Source organism: Apteryx rowi, unplaced genomic scaffold (assembly GCF_003343035.1).
Source record: "Apteryx rowi isolate R43461 unplaced genomic scaffold, aptRow1 scaffold_200, whole genome shotgun sequence".
NCBI classification, from domain to species: Eukaryota; Metazoa; Chordata; class Aves; order Apterygiformes; family Apterygidae; genus Apteryx; species Apteryx rowi.
The window spans coordinates 1240672-1261678 of NW_020448309.1; the positions used below are offsets into that span (position 1 = coordinate 1240672).

General features: G+C 49.7%; 1 protein-coding gene across 1 annotated transcript in view; it reads right to left on the minus strand.

The window, feature by feature from the left end:
* The window catches only part of LGR6 (leucine rich repeat containing G protein-coupled receptor 6), a 160450-nt gene that overhangs the window by 77447 nt on the left and 61996 nt on the right, over nt 1-21007 (minus strand). The window contains exons 3-4 of the mRNA XM_026063796.1: nt 15757-15828; nt 1294-1365 (exon numbers count right to left, since the gene is read on the minus strand). Coding sequence (XP_025919581.1) covers nt 1294-1365; nt 15757-15828 — 144 coding nt within the window. The remainder of the gene's footprint in view (nt 1-1293; nt 1366-15756; nt 15829-21007) is intronic.

Below are 21007 nucleotides of genomic sequence, written 5' to 3' on the forward strand. Positions count from 1 at the left end.
TCCTTCTTTGTGCTAGGAAGGCCACACATGGGGAACTGTGCCCAGTTTTGGACAGACCAGTATAAGAGGGATGACGAGGAACCGGACGGGTTCAGAGGAGGGCTAGTAACTGAGTCAGGGTCCTCAAGTACCACAGGGAGAGCTGGGAGGAGCTGAGCTGGTTTAACCTGACAAAGAGGAGGCTAAGGGGAGCTCTACTACCAGCCTACAACTAAAGATGATGGAAGCAAGCTTTTCTGGGTCATGCCAAATGATATAACACACAGCAACAGCCACAAATCATACTTCATGAGTTTTAGGTTGGACATGAGGAAAAGCTTCTTCCCCAGGAGAGAGGTGCAGCCCTAGGACAGGTCACCAGAGAGCAGGGATCTCCACCTTTAGAGTGTTTCAAGACTTGGGTAGACAAAGCCACAACAGCCCCATCTAATTTTGGTGTTAGCCCTGCTCCAAGTGGGAGTCTGGACTAGACACCTCCAGAGACTGCTTCCAGCCAACATTTCTATGGTAAAGAGACACAGTAAGGCTAGGACTGAAATTCAGGATTAGGGTTAAGGTTAATTTTTCAGTGATCCAGTATGAAAAACCAATTCAGAATGCTCTTACAAGCTTTAGCAGAGCTCCTTATTCCGGCATGTGTGATGACCAAACATATGTGCCCTAAATTCAGTGGCACTGCCAGGAACAGAGCTCTGACTGCAAGCAGGTCTCTACACAGGAAAACTGCAGCTATTTCAGTGATGTGTGACTTTTAGTGAATACAGTAGCACAAACCTGCTGCAGGCATAGTTACTCTAGAAGAAAAGTACCATCACAGCTTCATCTTTTTCCCCAGCTGGATTACTGGAAGTATTTTAAAGCATTTATACCCTCACATAACTATCCTCTATCCAGGCAAAACAATGCAACTTGCATGCTGACAGATCTGAGTGTCTTCTGTGCTGCCTGGCTGATCCCTTCCCTACCGTGGTCCACAGCAGAGAGGACAGAGCCCCTTCTGGGTGGATATTTTCCAGTGTTCCTTGAAATGTGCATTGGCTCTGATGGCCTTTTCATCACGATGCACACATGGGGAGCTGTAATTTCAACATCCTTTACCAAGACAGTCTTCTTTCCATGAAAACCACCCTCCCTTCCCTTCTACACAAAGTGACAGTAATCTTTATTTTAATTGGAAAAGAAAAGGAAGAAGGGACAGAACATCCTTGACAAAGGAACTAATGACTCAAATGCTGGGAACCCAGGGCCCCCAAGGGACTCTGCAGCTCACAGCATCGATTTTTAATGACTTACAGAGATTGGAGGTTTGGCAGATCTCTCAGTGCCTCTGCAGGGATGCGGCTCAGCTGGTTGTTCTGCAACATCCTTTAATTAGAAAAAAAAAAAAACTTTGTTAAAAAAAAAGCCTGACACAAAATGGAGGAAGTTGATGCTTGTTTCTGGAGCTGTCTTGGAGTCTCCTGAGAAAACTGGAGGGGCTGGAAAGCAGTATACTTGTCACACAGGTGTCTTAGGCAAGCTAGTGGAATGCAAGCGGGTGAGCTTGCAATCCAGGCTAGGCCAGAATCCAGGATCACCAGCATCCTGCAGCAAGGTCCTGGGGAGAGTTAGGTGCTGCAATGGGAGCTGGGGATCAGCTGTGAGGATGTGGCAGGAGAGGGACCACTACAATGCACACGTATTACTGGTGAAGAGATCTAGGTGCGCTTCTAGGTGGAGTTTCTGGAATTGTGCACATTTTGATGGCTTGAACAGCACTGAGGAAGAAGCTGTGCCTTCTGTTAGTCCACAGTAATACCAGTGCTTTCAGCTCAGTTGTCTCATATTTTTGCTTGTGTAAGAGATCTTTCCCCTGGTGATGATTACCTCTGCAGAGCCTATGGAAACTAGCCTGTGAGTAGCTTTCTTATTCAACTTTTGAGACTGCAGCAGACATAACGGTTGAGGAGCCACTCCATAACTAAGCTGTTTACTAAGGGGATTTGCAGTATTGGCACAAATTGCAGCAGAAACTGGAGCTGTTCCAGGTGGCATGTGAGGAAAAAAAAAACAAAACAGGGGTTTCAAAGACTCTATCTGTTGGACTGGACAAGAAGGGCTTACAAGGATTCCTCAGAAATGAAAGTGAGTGTAGGGCATAGAGAAAGGCCATAGACATTAGGGTAACAACACAACTTCTTGGGAGAGGGATAGAGATTAGGTGACAGTCCTCTCATCCCAGGGGCAGGTGTCTGACTGGCTGTAGTGATTCAGAAAAGGGCAGAACAGTATCCTGAGGGTATTTATAATTTGGGCAGCCTTTGTCATCTCTCTTTGCCCACCTGGAGCACCACATATGTGAGTTTACAAGTTTTGTCTATCACTGCGTCACTGGACAGAGCCTGATTTCTGACTCTGGACACAACCTGTGTCCTGAACCTATTCCCTACTACTAGAAGAACTGGTACATCACAGGCACATGATCATGTGGATAAGAAAGAGAAACACATCCCAGCTGGGTAACTGGGCTGGGGAAAGTGCCTAAAGAAAGGAATGTTTTACATAGCTGAGGTTTCTATTTCCAAAACCTTCAAGGAGTAGTTGGAGACAACATGAAAAGGGAAATAGTGCTCGAGGGACTGTCATAATTACTACCACTGTCAAAGGGACATAGCATGGCTTTGACTAGTGAGGGATGCACAAAAAGGACTGATGCAAGCAAGAAACTTTCCCACCGATGAGACTGGTAGCTTTACTGCAGATGAGTCAGAGGTCTGTCATGAAAGGAAAGTTGAAAAATGCAATTATGGAGGCAATCTTTAAAAAAGGGAAGCTATAGGGAGCTATAGGCCACTCAGTTTCTCTTTAAATTCTGGAAGAAAGCTGGGTCCAATCATCAAGTTATTTGTAAACATACAACAGAAAAAGCAGAAAAACAAGTAACTGCCAGGACTGGCCAGTCAAAAATGAGATCTGCCAAAGCCACCCAGTTTTTTTCTCTACAGGGCACAAGGTTGTGTGGATGAAGGAGAAGGAGACATCATCTACCCTGACTTTAGTAAGATGTTACATGCTGTCATTATATGCTGTCTTATCAACAGGAGAGACAAGCTGATGTACAAAAAAGGCAGCGGGGAGGCCGTAATAAGAATAATCAAAGGTTCTCTGCCAAGTGAAGGATGTGTGGTGAGGGTCTGCAGGATCTGTGCTGGAACTGCCATTCAACATTACTGCTAAACATTTAGATGGTAATGGGGAAGTATGCTTTTTACCTCTGCCGACAGCATGGGGCTGTACAAGGCAGCACGCACCTGCAAGGACAGGCACGGGACTCTGAAGGGACTTGGCTAAGGGGAGCGACAACTGGAAGAGGCAGGATGCTGCAAAAGAGAGGCCCAAAGGAAAGCTCTGCAGACAGACAGCGATAATCAGCTGCACAGCTACAGGTGGGGACTCACTGGCAGCCCTGCAGAAACGGCCTGGGGTTGGTGGATCCCAGGAGACCTGAGGCAAGACTAACTTGCTCTTGGAGAAGGCAGACACCCTCTGGGCATGCCTAAATGGGGGTAAAGCAGCAGGACGCCAGCGGGGATCCTCCCACTCCTCCTGATGCTGGAGAGCCCTTGGCTGGGCCACACTGTCTCATGCTGGCCCTGCTCTGCAGGCATGGAGCAGCTGGAGGGCACCCGGGGGACAACAGGCAGAAGGATCAGAAAATGACAGGTCAACATCTGTGAGGAGACCATAGCAAACGCTGCAGGGGTTATAGAAGAATGTACTTAGGATAGTTTAGTCGAGAAGAGAAAAAGCTAAGGAGACATCCTGAAAGCATCAAGCACTGAGATATGCAGGGTGCTCACCCCCCCATCGCCCGCATCGTTGGGCAGGGGAGTGCTGGAGGGACCCTCTGCCCATGCCTTCCACCTGCATCTTCTGCGCAAGGCTGGTCCGTTGGCAGCACACATGACCCCCCGAGTTGCCTGGGGTAGACCAGGGGCTGCCCAAACCTTAGACACTCTGGCCATCTCTAATCCCTGCTCTAGTGACTTTAACCATCCTGCCACCCCACCCCCACCCCACCCGCCTGCTTCTCCCTGCATCCTGCCATTCTCAAAATGCTTCCCTCTTCCCCTTCCTGCAGGGATGAGAGAGAAAGGAAGGGCCCTGTCAGGCACTCCTCTGAGCTTCTCGCTGCCCGCTCTGCATGGACATGGGCCAAGTGCAGGGACCACCAAGCCCCATGAGCTTCAGCGCTGCTGTGCCCGGATCCCGTTCCTGCCTGGTGCACGCTGCAAGGCTGGTGGGACCCCTCCAAAGCGAGCGTCACTCAGAGAGCGGTGTGGGGCTGGTGGCTAGTGGGAGAGGCGTCAATTGTGCCCTGCCAAGTCCATAGTCGGCGGCCCTGGTTCTTCTCCCATGCAGTAAAACAGGAGTAACCAGGCTAAGCACAACTGCCCTGCTTGCCCAACTGATTGCTGCTTGTGAAAGGGGAGCAAAAGCCCCGACACCAGATGCCCTGGGTGCTCTGTGCCCTGCGCCTCTGTGCAAGCCGGCGGGATTGGGAAACTTGGCCAGGCTGATGGCAGGCACACAAGGACCAACACAACTTCGGGGGTTCCTGGATCCTGCCTGTGGGTTTGTTTCCACAGTCAAAGTGTGCTGGAAGGATAAGATACTGTTTCCTGTGGCCCAGTGAAGAATAATCCATGTTAGTTCAAAATAAGATTCAGGGCAGAATTGTAGACTCTGCTGCTTCAGAAAGTGGCTTTAGGAACCACATTTGAGGTTTTGAGGTGACACCCATGGGATCTTGGAGTCGCTGTAAAATCTGAACTCAGTGCTAGGAGATGGTCAACAGAAGTGTCAGGAGTCAGTATTAAAACAATATCCATTCTCATGTTACTCTTGATTCATGGTGCCTCATATCTGTTATGAGTCTCATCTCAAAGCAGTATCACAGAATGAGAAATTCTCCAGACAGCTATCAGCATGGAATGGTTTCCAAACTGACAGTTTTGGATTTAAACAAGCCATGTTCAAGGAAGACACATCAGATATCTCTGAAACTCCTGGAGTGCTGGACATCGTTATTTTATACAGCTGCAGGGCTGCTAGAGAAGTGGTTGAACATCAAGGCTGGAACAAGAAGCTGTGCTTCTTTGCAGGGCACATAATTACCTCCAATTCATCAGCAGAGCATGATACAGAGAGGGCAAATTTAGAAAACAGTTTCAAACAGGTTTAGGTAAGTTCCTAGGGGACAGGGCCACCCTGGTACTATATCCAAAATTCTACATGCAGCCTAAAGCTCAGGAAAGCCCTAGCTCTGCTCACTAGGAGCTCAGGCGTGAGCAGAAAAAGACATGTGGCATGCACTGACCATTGCTGGATGTCCCAGGATGGTTTTTCTTATGGTCTGGTATTAAGTACACCTCCTGTCAGACCCCTAGTCACTAGAGTCAAGCCTTATATGTCGCATTAGCTCATTCTTGTATTTTTTCTCATAAAAGGCCATTTTAAAAACAACAGCAACAAAATATTGCATGATTTTGTCAAGACCTCTAATGATAGCACCAAGAATGGAGGGCTGATGGCAAGGAGGTCCCTGAACATTAGTAGGAGCACATCTCCCTCACTGTGGCATCTGGTTTCTGGGGCTGTTGTGTGACTGGATTTCCTGGCTACATCACACTTAGTCCTTCCAGGGTACCAGAGTCACTTTGAACCAGCTTTCTGAAGTGCTTATATTTCATTACAGGCAGTATTTAGGCACCTGCTCCATAGACAGATTCCTAAAGGAATTCCCCTGCTCATGTCCCTCTCCTCTACCTAGGAGCCAACCCAGTACCTTGGACATCTTGCCATTGACTGGAAGGAAAACCATTTTGGCTGGATGGAGCCTGTTGTGAGCTTGAGATTCATGAACAACAACTCTCTGCTGTAGTCTCCTGGGGCCCAGGCCATTGGGGTGTGCAGCATGTACTTAAGAAACCCAGACAACATGAAGTTCAGTCAGATGCATTCAGAAACATTGCCCTGAGGGCCAAGCTATGGCAAGGGCTAGGGAAGACATGATTCTTCCTGGGCTCGGGAACAGAGGGGTGTCTGCATGCTGCCACAAAAGGATGATGGCAAAAGGGTTCAGAAGGCAGCAGGGCACATGGAGAGCTGGGACAGTGTCACAGGGTCCCTCTCTGGCTGAATGGTGGCACTGCCTATTTTGGGATGACCTCTCTGTATAAGTTGGATACAACACTGTGGGTCACTGAGGAGAGCACCCCACAGCAGGAGTCCTGAGTTCCAGACCAGTACATTCTGCATTGAGGGGTCACTGGATGACATACATGAACAGCACTGGGAACAGGGAACAACACTGCAAACCAGTCATGTCCTGACTCCACATTCATGAAAGACTCGGGCATGCCCTGTCCCCTCCCTGCATTCATAGCCCCTCAGGAAAGAAAGCTGCATGTACCAGGGCGTGTACATGGAGAATGGCACAGGGATCTGTATCAGGACTGTAGGATAGGTCACAGAGTGACCGCATGGCACAGACATGGTTTGTGAACCTGGGCCTCAGTCCACAAGATCACAGCAACCCTCAAATCCTAGACCAAAATGGTCTCAGCCTTTCTCCATCAGCATTTGTCACTGTCCCTTCCTCTCCATCAGCTCCTAGCTCCAATTAAAACAAAATCCCTAGACTTCATCAGCTTTCCTCAGTCAAAACTTGTTTTCTTGTGCCCATGAAGCAATCTCACCCTATTCCCACTCTGAATGGTGCAGACCTTCTCAAGTGCTGAGTGCAATTTTCTCTCTTCAACCAGTTGTATCAGGAGACATCATAAGGAAAGTCCTACAGGACCTAAACATGCCACAGAAATTCACTGACTGCTCCATTTCTAAGAGTAAGAGTGGTCAAGGGCAGCTAAGAGGAAGGGAACATGAGCCCATGGCTGGGATGGTCAGGAGCCAACAGGAGAGGGAGGGTGAGTCCTCACTGCATCAGACCCAGTGCTATGCTCACAATAGCACTCCCAGCCAGCCTTGCCAAAGGAGTGCAAGACCATCACTGAGTTTACACATTCCTAAGAGCTCTCAGTGACTTTTCTCAGGGCTAAGGGACTGCAGGGCAGGCCAGTGTCCCTTCTGTGAAGGTGCTGGTCTGGGAGTAGAAGGAACAGGGACCATGTAGCTGAGGCTGTCTGTAAGTCTTGCTCCTCTGTGCTTGGGAATGCAGGCAACTCTTCTCAGCTGCTGTGAGCCAAGCAGGGAACCTGACCTCAGAGAGGCTTGTTTTCCATGAAGTTAGTGGGGATGGATCCTGTCAGCTCAAGGGAGATAGCATCTGCATTTGTCCCACTGCAAGAGGCTGCTCCCAGGCAGGTGTCTAGGAGAGCTGTGCTGATAAGCAGCAGGGCAGGGCAGTCTCCTGAGAAAGGAGATTTGCATGTCAGTAGCTACTTGAGCAGAAGGTAGCTGCTCTGCTGAGAGGCAAATACTGGATTTGTTAACTTGCTTTCAACTAGAGGGACAAGAGAAATGTCCTTGCTTGGGGCTACAGTGATCTCTACTGATGAACCACTGTCAAATACACTATCAGATAGAGCAGCGAGTCTTTTGGGCAAGCTGAGGACACTGATGAACATGATGATCAAGAACCGTTCAGGTCAGTGAGTGCTCAAGACCAGGTCTGGATGGTGCACTGTCACCTGGGGTTGGCACTTTTCAGGTGACCATAATGGAACTGCAGACAATGGCAGACCTGGAAACACTGAATCAGTGGTCTGCAGCAGGCCAGTCTAATGGGTCAGAAAAAATCACAGCTCTCCATGGTGTCATGTTTTATTTTTGGAAGCAGGAGGATTATTAACTGGCAGAGACCACACCTGAACGACCAGAAAAATGCTGGGATCAGATCCCATCACATCAAGATCCTTGCACAAGACAGTCTCAGCAGAATTACAGCCCTCAGAGGTACAGGCCTGTGCATGATAATGTCCCCATCTTAGGAGGCTGAAGTGACTCAGCCAGCACAGTCAAAGGGCTGTTATTGCTGGAAGCAACTGTGCCTGAAGCATGTGCATTTGGATTAAAGACATTCCAACCTCTGCACGTTCCTCTTCCCTCCCCATGGGAGCGCCTCTCTTGGATGTGCCACATCTTTTCCTTTGTCTCAGAGCCATTTATGTTCTGCACAGACTTGGGGCTGTCAAAGAGGTAGGGCCTCTCTGTCAGTTCCTGGAGTGCCCCAAGCCTTCTGCAAACCTGCCATCCTGGGGCAACAAGGCCTTCTTGGTGATGTTTTTGATGTGTGTTCACAGTCCAGGCCAATCAGTGGATCATGTGAGTTGCTGTGCTTGCAACTCTTGGAGGGAAGAGGAGGAGCAGTAAGTGGAGGTGGCCTTTGGGTAGGGCCCATCCACCCAGGAAATATTGTAGGCACAGAGTAAGGCCACTCTTGTCAGGCTCACTCTAGGCTGTATATTGGTAGAGGCCAGTTGTGGGCAGCAACAGGGCAGAGTGTGGGTGGTAGCGGCTGTAGACAGCACAGGGTCAGTACGCTTGTGCAGGCAGGCTGTGGGCAGCGCTGGCTCTGTACATTCATGCAGACTGGTTGAGGCTTGTCTCGGTATGGTGCAGTGGGGTGGGTCACTCCCAGCAGCCAGCTGGGGTCTGCAGCCAAAATGATGAACACAGGCATCTTCCTTCCTCATTTTGGGGTGAGGCAGGCTCAGGTTGTGGTTGTGCTTGGAGTCTTTCCTTACTGAGTTTGGTGTGGGATTCCTTCTTGGCTAGTAAGTGCTGTTGTTGCTGCAGCATGTTCAGCCAGGAAAACGAGGGGCCTGGCGATCCTGCCCAAGTGGCAGAGCATTTGATGAGGGATACATGTGCGAGGGTGTGTAGGTGGGATGTGGTGTGAAGCCATGGCAGCACAAGCTCAGCCATGTGGCCAGCTGGGATGTATGTTTCCTGGCTCACAGAGTTCCAGTCAGGGCACTGCAAGGTTAGGGGCATCCAGGCAGCTGGAGGAGGTCTGGAAGGACTGGGCAGTTTCCAGTTTCCCAGAGCCTCTGATTAAACCACATGTGCTGCCCTCCAGAGAGCTCCAAATGTGGAAGAGTGTGGACTAAGGAGTTGGTTTTGGTGGGGAGCACCATGGCAAAGGAGACAAACTAGCCAATGGAGCTGGTTTCTAATGAGATGCTGGCACTGAAGCACAGACCCTGGGGCTTCCCACTTGGGGGAAGGATGAGGGTCGGCTGTGCCACAGAACAGCGCCTCTGGGAGAGGTGCACTTGCAAAGTCTCTTTGTAAAGGAATGTTCCTATCAGCTGAGAAGACCACAGAGCATCAGCCACCATCTCTGAGCATCCATTGCTGGCAGTCTGCACTCAGCTGAGGGAAGCAAAGGAGGCCAGATCTCCCCTTGTCTTCAGCTCAGGCCTGACTCAAGGCTTGGTGCGTAAAGATCTCTTCCTATTCCCCTGTGTCACAATGTTTTGTTGGTAGTGGCGGAGCCTGGCTCTTTGCTTGCTCTCTTCCCAGTCTCCACACACCTACTTCCCTGGTTGTACCCCTGCATGGTTTCTGCAGAGGCCTATCTTTATGGCCACTTTCCAGGTGGTTTTTGTGCAGTGAGACAGCAGGAGTAGGCAGAGCCAAGAATCTGGTCCCGCTTCCAGTAGCGCTGGGATTCACTCCGAGGGAAGGGAGAGGACCATCTGCACAGGCAGGTTTGTGGAGGAATTCCCAGGGTGTTTCCCATCCTTTTTTAAACACAGACTAATTCTCTGGAAAGACTGGGAAAGCACCAGGCCCCTTGACAGCCCAAGATCCGTGCGAGTGTTTACTTGTGGACATGCACATGACTGCCATTAGCTCTAAAGCCCTAGCACACTAAAATTAAATGGCAAAAATTGTGACCATCACCAGTCACCAGCCTGTCTCCTTTGGGGACACGCCTGTCATTACAGGTATGAGCTCTGATCCTGTTATGATTCAGCTCCTGAATACTTGCAGTCTCTTGTGGAGCCAAGTCCAGCCACACCTGTCATCTGTCACATCTTAGCCAACCTGTGACAGAAGCTCCAAACCTCTGGAGGCAATCTATCCTGAACATCCCTGGTGCCATCTGCTTGAAAACCTGCTAGTCCCGTCCTTCAGATATGTATTTCCTTCCTTATTGCAGGAGCTATGTCCTGGAAAGATTATGCCTGTCCTCATTAACCTCTTATTCACATTAAGTAACCTCAGTTCTCTCAGTTTGCCTTCAGGCCATCACCAGATCCCTCATCCTTCTCACTGTTTTTTTAAAAAAGTGAATTATCTTTCTTCTTCGCTGGGCCACAGGAACCAGTATCTTATCCTTCCAGCACACTTTGACTGTGGAAACAAACCCACAGGCAGGATCCAGGAACCCCCGAAGTTGTGTTGGTCCTTGTGTGCCTGCCATCAGCCTGGCCAAGTTTCCCAATCCCGCCGGCTTGCACAGAGGCGCAGGGCACAGAGCACCCAGGGCATCTGGTGTCGGGGCTTTTGCTCCCCTTTCACAAGCAGCAATCAGTTGGGCAAGCAGGGCAGTTGTGCTTAGCCTGGTTACTCCTGTTTTACTGCATGGGAGAAGAACCAGGGCCGCCGACTATGGACTTGGCAGGGCACAATTGACGCCTCTCCCACTAGCCACCAGCCCCACACCGCTCTCTGAGTGACGCTCGCTTTGGAGGGGTCCCACCAGCCTTGCAGCGTGCACCAGGCAGGAACGGGATCCGGGCACAGCAGCGCTGAAGCTCATGGGGCTTGGTGGTCCCTGCACTTGGCCCATGTCCATGCAGAGCGGGCAGCGAGAAGCTCAGAGGAGTGCCTGACAGGGCCCTTCCTTTCTCTCTCATCCCTGCAGGAAGGGGAAGAGGGAAGCATTTTGAGAATGGCAGGATGCAGGGAGAAGCAGGCGGGTGGGGTGGGGGTGGGGTGGCAGGATGGTTAAAGTCACTAGAGCAGGGATTAGAGATGGCCAGAGTGTCTAAGGTTTGGGCAGCCCCTGGTCTACCCCAGGCAACTCGGGGGGTCATGTGTGCTGCCAACGGACCAGCCTTGCGCAGAAGATGCAGGTGGAAGGCATGGGCAGAGGGTCCCTCCAGCACTCCCCTGCCCAACGATGCGGGCGATGGGGGGGTGAGCACCCTGCATATCTCAGTGCTTGATGCTTTCAGGATGTCTCCTTAGCTTTTTCTCTTCTCGACTAAACTATCCTAAGTACATTCTTCTATAACCCCTGCAGCGTTTGCTATGGTCTCCTCACAGATGTTGACCTGTCATTTTCTGATCCTTCTGCCTGTTGTCCCCCGGGTGCCCTCCAGCTGCTCCATGCCTGCAGAGCAGGGCCAGCATGAGACAGTGTGGCCCAGCCAAGGGCTCTCCAGCATCAGGAGGAGTGGGAGGATCCCCGCTGGCGTCCTGCTGCTTTACCCCCATTTAGGCATGCCCAGAGGGTGTCTGCCTTCTCCAAGAGCAAGTTAGTCTTGCCTCAGGTCTCCTGGGATCCACCAACCCCAGGCCGTTTCTGCAGGGCTGCCAGTGAGTCCCCACCTGTAGCTGTGCAGCTGATTATCGCTGTCTGTCTGCAGAGCTTTCCTTTGGGCCTCTCTTTTGCAGCATCCTGCCTCTTCCAGTTGTCACTCCCCTTAGCCAAGTCCCTTCAGAGTCCCGTGCCTGTCCTTGCAGGTGCGTGCTGCCTTGTACAGCCCCATGCTGTCGGCAGAGGTAAAAAGCATACTTCCCCATTACCATCTGGCTCTGGTTTGGTATCCGGCCTTGGAACCTGTCTCTGTGTCTTTGCTGGCTGAGAGAGGGAGTCTGGCATCTGCTGAAAAGTTCAGTGCACCTCCAACATCTGAGTGTACAGGCTGAAGGGTGACTCACCCTCTCAGGGTGCTCTTCTCTCTTGACTTCTGACAGAGTCAGGAAAATTAGGTATAAGCTTGATGGCTCAGCTCTAGCTGCAGTTAAGAGGCAGGATTGTTGCTGTTTCTTAATACCTTTCATCTTAGTATTTCTCTGATTTCTTCTGCCTCGTGGACTCTGTAAATTGTCTCTCTAGATAACTCCTTCAAGATATGTTTTTTTTTGGTGGAGAAGAAATTTCAGAGAAAAGTGTATGACTTTAGGAATGATTCTATTGGTCCTAAGTTCTCTGTGTGTATGTTCTGGCTGAGAAACACACAGAGAACTGGAGATAAGGATTTGATTTGGACTTGGACCAGTGCGGTGAGCAGCTTGTGTCAGTGTAAAACACATGCTCTGCACAATGTAATTTCATGGCAGTCCTGTTAGGCCATTGATGTAACTGGGGCCAAACTGTTGCTCAGTAGGTACCAAGCACAACTGGTACAGAGCACGCTTCTGTATGCTCTGTGCAGCTATATGATGCACATGAATTTATACCTCTTTGTCCCCCCTGACATCTACTTAAACTTCCATAACTTATCCTATACATCACAGCAGTCCCAAAGAGCCTCAACCATATGCCTCCTACAGTCTTTTGGGTTTGAAGCTGCTAGTTTCATCTTCAGATTGTCGGGTAATGGGGAGATCTCAGAATCCGGCTAATGGGTGAGGTCTTGCCCTCAGGAAACAGTGGCTTGGATGGGAACTGAGAAGCACAGCAAGAGAAGAGGAAACTGAAAAATGGCTTGGGAAGAGGGAGCAAGGCTTTTCAGTCACTCCAAGGGCACGGTAACAGGGAGACAACCCTGAGATCTTCCTTGTCCAGGCTCTGCTCTCTGTTCCTGCCCTGAGCCAGACTCTGAGGAAAGGCGCAAGCTACTCTGCAGAAGGCTGGCAAGGGGCACTCTGCTTCTGATCTCAGTTTCTGCCTTGTTTTTTCTATAAGTAATATGGCAATAATAAGCACTTTCTCCTACAGGAGGTTTTGATGATTTTATTGCAGTACCAAATGAGGTTGTGGGTCCTGTTGTGGAAGACAGCTTGGACACACACACACATACACACACATACACACACACACACACACATATATACACACACACACACACACACACACAGCCTTGTCCCAGTGAGATCAAAGGGGAAGTAGAGTGACTCATGGTTCATCAGCAAGCCAATGCCAGGAAGGAGACTTGTGCCCCCTTCTCCTGTGCCATTGTGCTGGTGCACAGATTGAAATTTGCAGGTGGAAGGCTGTTGAAGCTGCTCAGGGGGTTACCCTTGCTGCTAGTCTCCAAACACTGTTTGCTGACCTGTCTCTGGGGAGATGGAGCAGAACCTGCTGCAGTGTTACCAGCCCCAGCAGGGACACTGCCTGGTGAGAAAAACAACTGAAGGAGCATACATGATGGCCTTCACCTTCCTTCTTCAGCACCTTGTGGTTTTATTCTGTCTTTTCTAAGCTGAAGAAATCAGTAAGAAGCCCTGTCCTTGCCAAGAGCCCTTCCAATGTGATTAAGGCTGGAATGCTCCTAAAGTCTGTCCTGGCAGATTTTTCTAATCTCGTTCCAGCAAATTCCCAGGGACGAGCTTACCTTTTCCAAGGCCCTCACTGCCTGCCTCACTCTCATGGTGGCAGAGGAATAAAAGGAGGGTGGATGATCTCTGTTCCTGAAGGAAGCAAGAACCAGAAGCCTGGAGGGGACTGACAACTACATCTAAAGACCTCACTCCTGTGGAGCCAGCAATACCATTACAGAAAATAGTTACAGCAGCTCCTAGAGCAAAAGCACACGACAACCCAACATATCTCTGCAAATGTGGCCAGGAAAGTGTCAAAAGCTTTAGAAAGTGAAATGCTCCCAGTGATATGAGGGCTGGCAATGCCCTGCTTTTAGAAAGCAGGAACTTTAAATAACAGCCCCCTAGCAGGGCCCGCATGGGCCAGTCACTGTGAGCATCAACCCTTTGTTCCTTGGCTTTTGATCTGGGCTTGTCCTCTGCATATCTCCATGTGAAAAGTCAGATGTTTTGGTGTAAATTTAAGGAAGCCCTGGATTGGTTGTGATGCAGGGGCTTGCTCTGACAGCCCAGTTACCACCCTCTGTCACTGGGCACAGCCTGACTGTAAGTAAGACAGATTGTCCTAAAGCATCAGGACACTGACCACAGCTCTCCCTTCATCTCACGAGATGTCTTGGAGCAAGTTTCTCTGTGCAACCGTATCCCAATTGGAAATACAGAGACAGATTCTCTAATCCTTTAGGGCTCTTCTTGGAATGGGGCCACTTGTGAACCTGTCCTTCCTGGTGTCTGCAACCATGGTGGGGCATGTGGGGTGTCTGTGAGCCCATCCGCACACTGACAGCAGGGCAGAGAGAGCACATTCTTCTTTTTATTGCAACCTTCTGGGAGCTGTGCTGGCTCTGGAAGGGAGGCATCATTCTTATATTCTGCATCAATAGTTAGCTGAGCCTGACACAAGTAGAAATTGATCAAAAGCGGCTTTCAAAGCTTCCAAGTTCCCTGAGTAGAAAGTTCCTCTTGTTGAAATTGGGTGGGAGAGCTGTGGTTTTTCCTCAGTTCCTTTGATTTGTTGCCTAATGCAGGGGATGGATAAGTCTCTAAGCCCTGAGATTTAGGGCAGGATTCATACTTTACATCTTCAGAAGACGTAGTAAACAGCCTATACTCTCTAATCCTGGGAGCAGGTTTGTACCTGCTTTCTCTGTATAAACTGGGCCGGCTACAACAATTTCACGTTGCAGCTGAGTTCAAAACATCCCCTTGGAGATGAAATATTTATTGCAGGAGATTTTTAAAATGGTTCCTGAAAGGGAGAAAGAGGGACTTGCAGCTGAATACTCTGCACAGACTCTGCGGGCTTGTCTCATGGATGCAAAAACTATGTCACAGTCATGACCAGTGGGACACCCCTGATCCCTAGGGAGGAGTTTGCTGGTAACCTTTGTCACTCAGGCCTTCCTGCAGGCATGGGCAGTCCCAGCCCTCCCCACCGAATGGACAGAGGTGGGTGGCCTGCCCACCATGACTAAGTCTTTATTTACCTTGGTAGTTTCTAGGCATGGCCTGAACGCTGCAATGCTCCTGAGACCCAGCTGCACATGTCCACCCTGCCCCTGTGAGCCAGCTGAGCTCAGGCTGAAGTCATACTGCCCTAGGATCCTATCTCTCCCGGGGGCAGGTAACTTCAGAGCCTCCCAGAGCCATCTGGGCCATCTGGCCTGCCTGCAGTCAGGCACTCAGTTTGCAGCAAAGGCAGATTGGTTGCAGAGATAGCCAAGCTGAGCAGAATACAGGGTCTTTCCAAAGTGCTTGTCAGGTATCTGGACATTTGAGTTGTTCTAGCCCAGTCCCAAGACCCTGCTGTAGTGTACAGAAGAGATAGGTGCCATTTTGGGGTCTGGAGACCACATCTGTAGTGCTGTGAACATATGGGCAGTGAAACCCATCAGGATATTTTGTGCATTTTATCCAAAATATGAACCTCTGCAAATTCTCTGTTTTTCACAAGGCATGAAGGACTGTACCCTGGAGATGATCTGCTTATAGTTTGCAGCAGCAGAAGCAAGGAAGTGGTGCCAGTGGCATGTGGGCTCTGCCACTGGCACCGCTGGGATGGGATGCAGCTTCCCCTCACTCAGTGTGCATGTTACGCAGCTTGGATTTAAGAACTGACACTACACTGCCTTGTAACTTTGCAGCTTTCTCTGGCTGGCTCCAAGTCCCAATGCCAGTGCCCGGCATAAAGGTGCTATGGGAGGCAAGGGGAGATGGTGATAGCTATGCAGAAGGAAGTGAATTACTTACAGAATCTTCAGACTGTAGAGGCCAGAAAAAGCTTCCCCTGGGATCCTGGAGATCTGGTTTCCAGAGAGGCGTCTGCAGCAAAAAGAAGAGCCGGTAACGTGTCAACATCCTTGTAATGACTATTCCTTGTCTGCAGAGGCTTAACAATTCATGCATCTTGCTACAGCTTTCTCAGGGAGGATGCTTTGACACTTGGAAGCTGAGCTGCAGGTGTGGTCTCAGACAATCTTTGAATATGAACCCCTCTTATGGCTGGGGAACAGGCAAAGAAAATAATGGTTTATTACTACTGCCAGCCCTCAGTTCAGTGCTTTCAGCATCCAAGGATAACTTGTGGCTGAAGTCATTCCCTGGATACCTGGAAAGGACCCCACTTCGCAGATATTACAACACAGACTTCCTGTGGCTGCCTGTGTGAGAGACCTCTGCCTGGAGGCACTGACTAACATTCACGCCCTGCTTCACAGCCAGATGTCTGCAGTGAGGGAGGAGCAGGGAGAGAGTTACCTTCTGCTCAGACATAAGTGGGTCCTGGGAATGACATCTCTAAATCATGACTTTTGCCCCTTATTTGTCCCTGGTGTCTGCATGTGTCTTGTTTCTGCATCCTGCAGGTTCTGCTTTGCCCTACAGATCAGTTTGTCAAAGTCTGATGCCACCTGATTTCCTTTCAGTCCATCATTGTCAGCCTTACTTTGACCTGTGTGGTCTTAGAAAAGACTTAGCTCCTTCCACACGTGAGAGTTTGGTATTGCTGCTGCAAGAAGAGACTGGGGAAGGGGCAGGAGATGGGGAATACCATGCAGATGCTACAACAGGGCCAGCTCATCTGAGTATGTTTTGCAAAACGGGTCAGAGATGGCAAAAGTGGTTCTCAGATGGGCAGTGAGGATGAACAGTGCCTGGAGAAAACCATAGGAGGGAAGTCAAAGATAGGGACAGTGTGGGAGGAGATGAATGTGAAGGGATGGGAGAAAGGAAGACAAAATGAGGAATAGCATCACAGAGGAGACTGAGACCACCAGGGTCACAGCACACAGAGCAGGGGACAACATTCAGAACTGGTGGAAAAAATTTCTCAAAGAAAAACTGTGGTATTCACTGTTGTACAGGATCATCTAATCAGTGTGCCCAAATTTTAGCAAGACACAGAACAGAAATCATGAAGACAGTTTTAAAAATCATGAGATTAAAACCCCAAATCACTGCTGCATTTGTGCTTTACTTTATGATCCCCAGCTGGTCAAAGGGAGGTCAAGGTGGAACTTTTCTATAGTTACAGGGTAAGAAACTGTTTTTGTCCACATAAATTGGAGTGGAATATTGCATCTCCCAAAGACAAGAGTAAACATGCTTGTGACCAGGTTCATCTTGAGTCTTTGAGAAACTTCAAACCAGGACCAAGAGACTGGGCACACATGCTTGCAAACATGTCATATTCGTTTAGTGTTGGCAAGAAAGGCAATTCCTTTTTCAAAATTTTGGCTGTGAAGGAGACAGGTGTTCAACATGAGCAGCGTAATCCAGGCTGGAAGAAGAGTGCATTGCAGTGGGGACACTACAAAGGTCACAGAGAGGGTTTGAGATGTTTTGGGGAGCCACGGTCACTGGTGGCTGTGCAAGCTTGTGTGGATGCCTGAGCTCTCTCCCTCCCTGTCTCTCCCCTCTGGAATCTAGAGAAAATTGCTCCCATAATTAGGCCTCCGACAGCATAAACAGCACAGGGTCGTCTCTTTAATGTGTGTGAGCAGGTCGTAACCTGCCTCTTTGCAGTATGCAAGCCGCCTGGCAGGCTGGGCTATTTGTCACTTGGGGGCTGTGATTTGGGGTAATTGCTCCTTTGATTGCTGATTTCCACATGGGAGGGAGTGTTGTCCAGGAGACTAGAGCGCTCGCCTGGAGGGGAGATGTTTCAGTACGGCATCCTCAGCCTGCTCCCAACATCCCACCAGGCCTTGCCGACTCCTCTGTGGGGGGCTGTCTGTCCTCACCTCCCTGGAGCTCCTGTCTGCCCCGTGCTTCAGCCAGCAGGACTCCACACGTGTTCCCAGTTATATGTGCCTTTTAGCTTGTTTCCTGGCAGCTGTTTGCCTTTATGCTCGCGTGCCTGGGTGTGTTTGTGGGACCCACACCCGCTTGCCAGGTCACTAAATAGAGCTGGGACCTCCAGGATTAGCAGCATGAGGACTAACAGCTTGGATCAAGGCCAGACTTGCACTCCTGGCCTCCAAGCAGGGTGGCAGGGAGCCATGTTTGCTGGCAGGACACATGCTGGGCGAGCTTGTGGCTTCTCAGCACCGTGGACAAAACGGAACATGAGGGAAAAACAGTTCTGCAGGGGGGGTGTCACGGTTTCCCTGGGCACCATCTCTGAGTGACTCGAGAAGCACAAAGCATTCTCCAGCCCTGGAAAAAGCAGCCACGACCCCCTGTTGCTCCTGCCTCTATCCTTGGCCCTGTCACACTGAGACTATGCCATGCCACTGGCTTACCTCTATCCTCCAGCTCATCTCTCTGCTATCCTTACCTCCTTCCTGGGCAGTCAGGGCAGCCCAGCTTCTCTCCCCCAGGTGTAGAGCTCAGTGCTGAGCTCAGGAGCGGGCACAAGGGGAGGCACTAACCACATCCACTTCACTCACTCCATCTTCCAAGGCAACTGCGAGTGCTGCTGAGATCCAGGATGGGCTGTGCTAACTTGCACGTTTGTGGAGATTGGTGGATGGGAGTTGTCTGCGTCCATGCACACAGGCAGGTGGCTTCACTTTCCTAGTGCGGTATAAGACAGAGGTGTGCATGCAGTTCTGGGAATGTGGGCTTTGGAGGCTTGCTGTGGGCAGGACAGCAGGACAACGACTGCATGATGCTGGGAGCGGTAGCCAGGTATCCCAGGCAAGGGGACATGACTGTCCCATGCCTCCGAGAGTATGACAGGAAAGAATAGGTCTTTTGGGGTATACTGCCCAGCAGGAGGGGTGCCCACCAGGAAGAAATGCCTGCTTCCATGTCGTTAGCTGCTGGGCCAATTCATGCAAGAGACACAAGACACAATGAGTTCCCTCAGTGTGCAACTCTTTCACTGTCCGTTGTCACTTGGCAGCCTCTCTAGGACTTGGTTCCCTCCTCTGTCCCTCTCCCTCCCAGACTCCTGGCAGGCAGACTCTAGTTAACTGCATCTCCAGAAGCCAAATCCTAGGAAATTCACTGAAATGGCTCCTTCATTTCTGTTTAAAAGGGGACAATAACACTTTAAGTGTTATCACCAGTGTGACTTCCTCTGAGACATCTCTTCATTTGTTCCTTCCCTGGGAAAGACTGAAGCAATGTTTCCAAATATCTCTGCAAAAAATGACTAAGTGGTGGCATTCACTTATGCCCCCAGTGTACAGGGGAGTAGGGAGCTGCTCTTCCAGCAGTGAATGTCTGTTCTGTATCACAGGAGCTCCACTCCAGGCCTGTTCAGGTCTAGGACTTCAACTCAGGTCTATCTTTAAGATAGACAGACTTGATTCTGCTGTATGCCCTACTGTTCTGTTCTCCAATGGAGCTTATACCATTATGAGATAGGGGTTGGGAGGAAGAGGGAGCTCTGGATTAAAAGTGGCTGGTGGAAGAGGAAGAAAAGGGTCAGGTGGAAGGGGAGGATGGGAGCTGGAGTTGGCTAGCTTGCTTTGGAAAGCTCGCACATTCAGTGGGTTTTGAATTCTGCTTCCCCCTCCCGCTCCAGTGATTTCTGGGAACATTCCTCCAAGCTTTGATCTGCATTCCCAATACACTCCAAGTTGGAACAAACTCATGGCTTACCAGCTCATGGTTGCTGTGGTTGAGTTACCACAGGCTCCCACCCCTCCTGTATCTTGGGCTTCTTGGTCATGCTACAACTTTCATGGCACACCCAAGGGATGTTTATTGGGCATGATTGCTCATGTCATGTGCTCAGGCAACATGATGATGCTCTTATCATTCACATTAGGAGGCAGGAACATTGCCCATTGGCAGGACAGGACAAACATTTATGTCCATATCCTGGTGGAATTTTCCCCTTGCCAAATCTTCATTGTGCTTGTCAGTCTATCCCTTTGATCTCTTGCTCTAGTTCATTTCTCAAGCACTTACACTGTCAAGGCAGAATCTGTGCTCAGATAAATTCTCTGCGCTCCTGTCTAAACAGTGTCATCACGCCTAGACCTTGCCATCTCCTGGAAACACAAGGGACCAAGGGCTCCATAGTATGCTTGAGTTTGTTCTCATGTTTGTGTAAAACAGGAATGAAGCCAATTAAGTCATACAAGTGAAAACATGGTATATTTGAGAAAGGACTCAGACTTGGACTCTCCCTTCCCACACAGGAATCTGCAGCTGGTCCTACTTTGGTATCACCTGGAGGTGTTTCTAACATAGTCTTTATTGCCTTACTACATCACTGAGGAGGAGACTATGCAGGCTTGTTCTTAACTCTGCTTTCCATGCCCCCACCAAATGCCTGTTCCAACTCGATAGATTGATGGCATTTTTTTCTCTTGTTTATGGTCTTCAAGCCAGTTTTCAACCCACACAAATGTTCATATGCGGGCTAGTTTGGATTAATTTGTCAAATAAAATTTAATAAGACACAGCTCCTTAGTGAACAATCCAATACAGGACACTAAATGCATTCACTCCATCCCCTTATAATATAAGCTGTCAAGGTTTTCAGGGGAGATTTGCTCCCTCCAGATCTTCAGTGTTGCTTTGACTTCTTACTCTACTATGGGGCCCCACTTGGAATACCTCAGAACAGAGCTAGTCATTTGGAAGGGAGTTTTGAAGAAAATCAGGGTGAGATATACTCACTTGCAAGGATTTTTGAGATACTGAACACTACCCTTAGCCCAAATGGCAAAGAAAAGGAACTAAAGTCTCTAAAATTTTCACAACATTTTAAACTTGTTTTGGGCCAAATCCATAACTTTGCTTCATCATTTAATGTGCACAAGGGAGAACCCTGCAGATGCCCTTTTCTCATGTCCCACCTGTACTTTGGCCAATGCCTGCCTCCACGCCATGCCAGACTTCACAGAGGTGACGCTGGAAGGCTTCCTCAGGAGTTATCCTCTGACCCTCCCTGTGGTGTCACATGCACTGATTTGGTGACCAGTGTTTTCCTCTGCTGAGGAGGAAATGTCAACCAGGAGGACAGAATATCCCAGATAGATAAACCATGGCAATTCCTCTTGTCACTAACAAGTTGGAGGTGAGCCACAGCAGTGTGCTC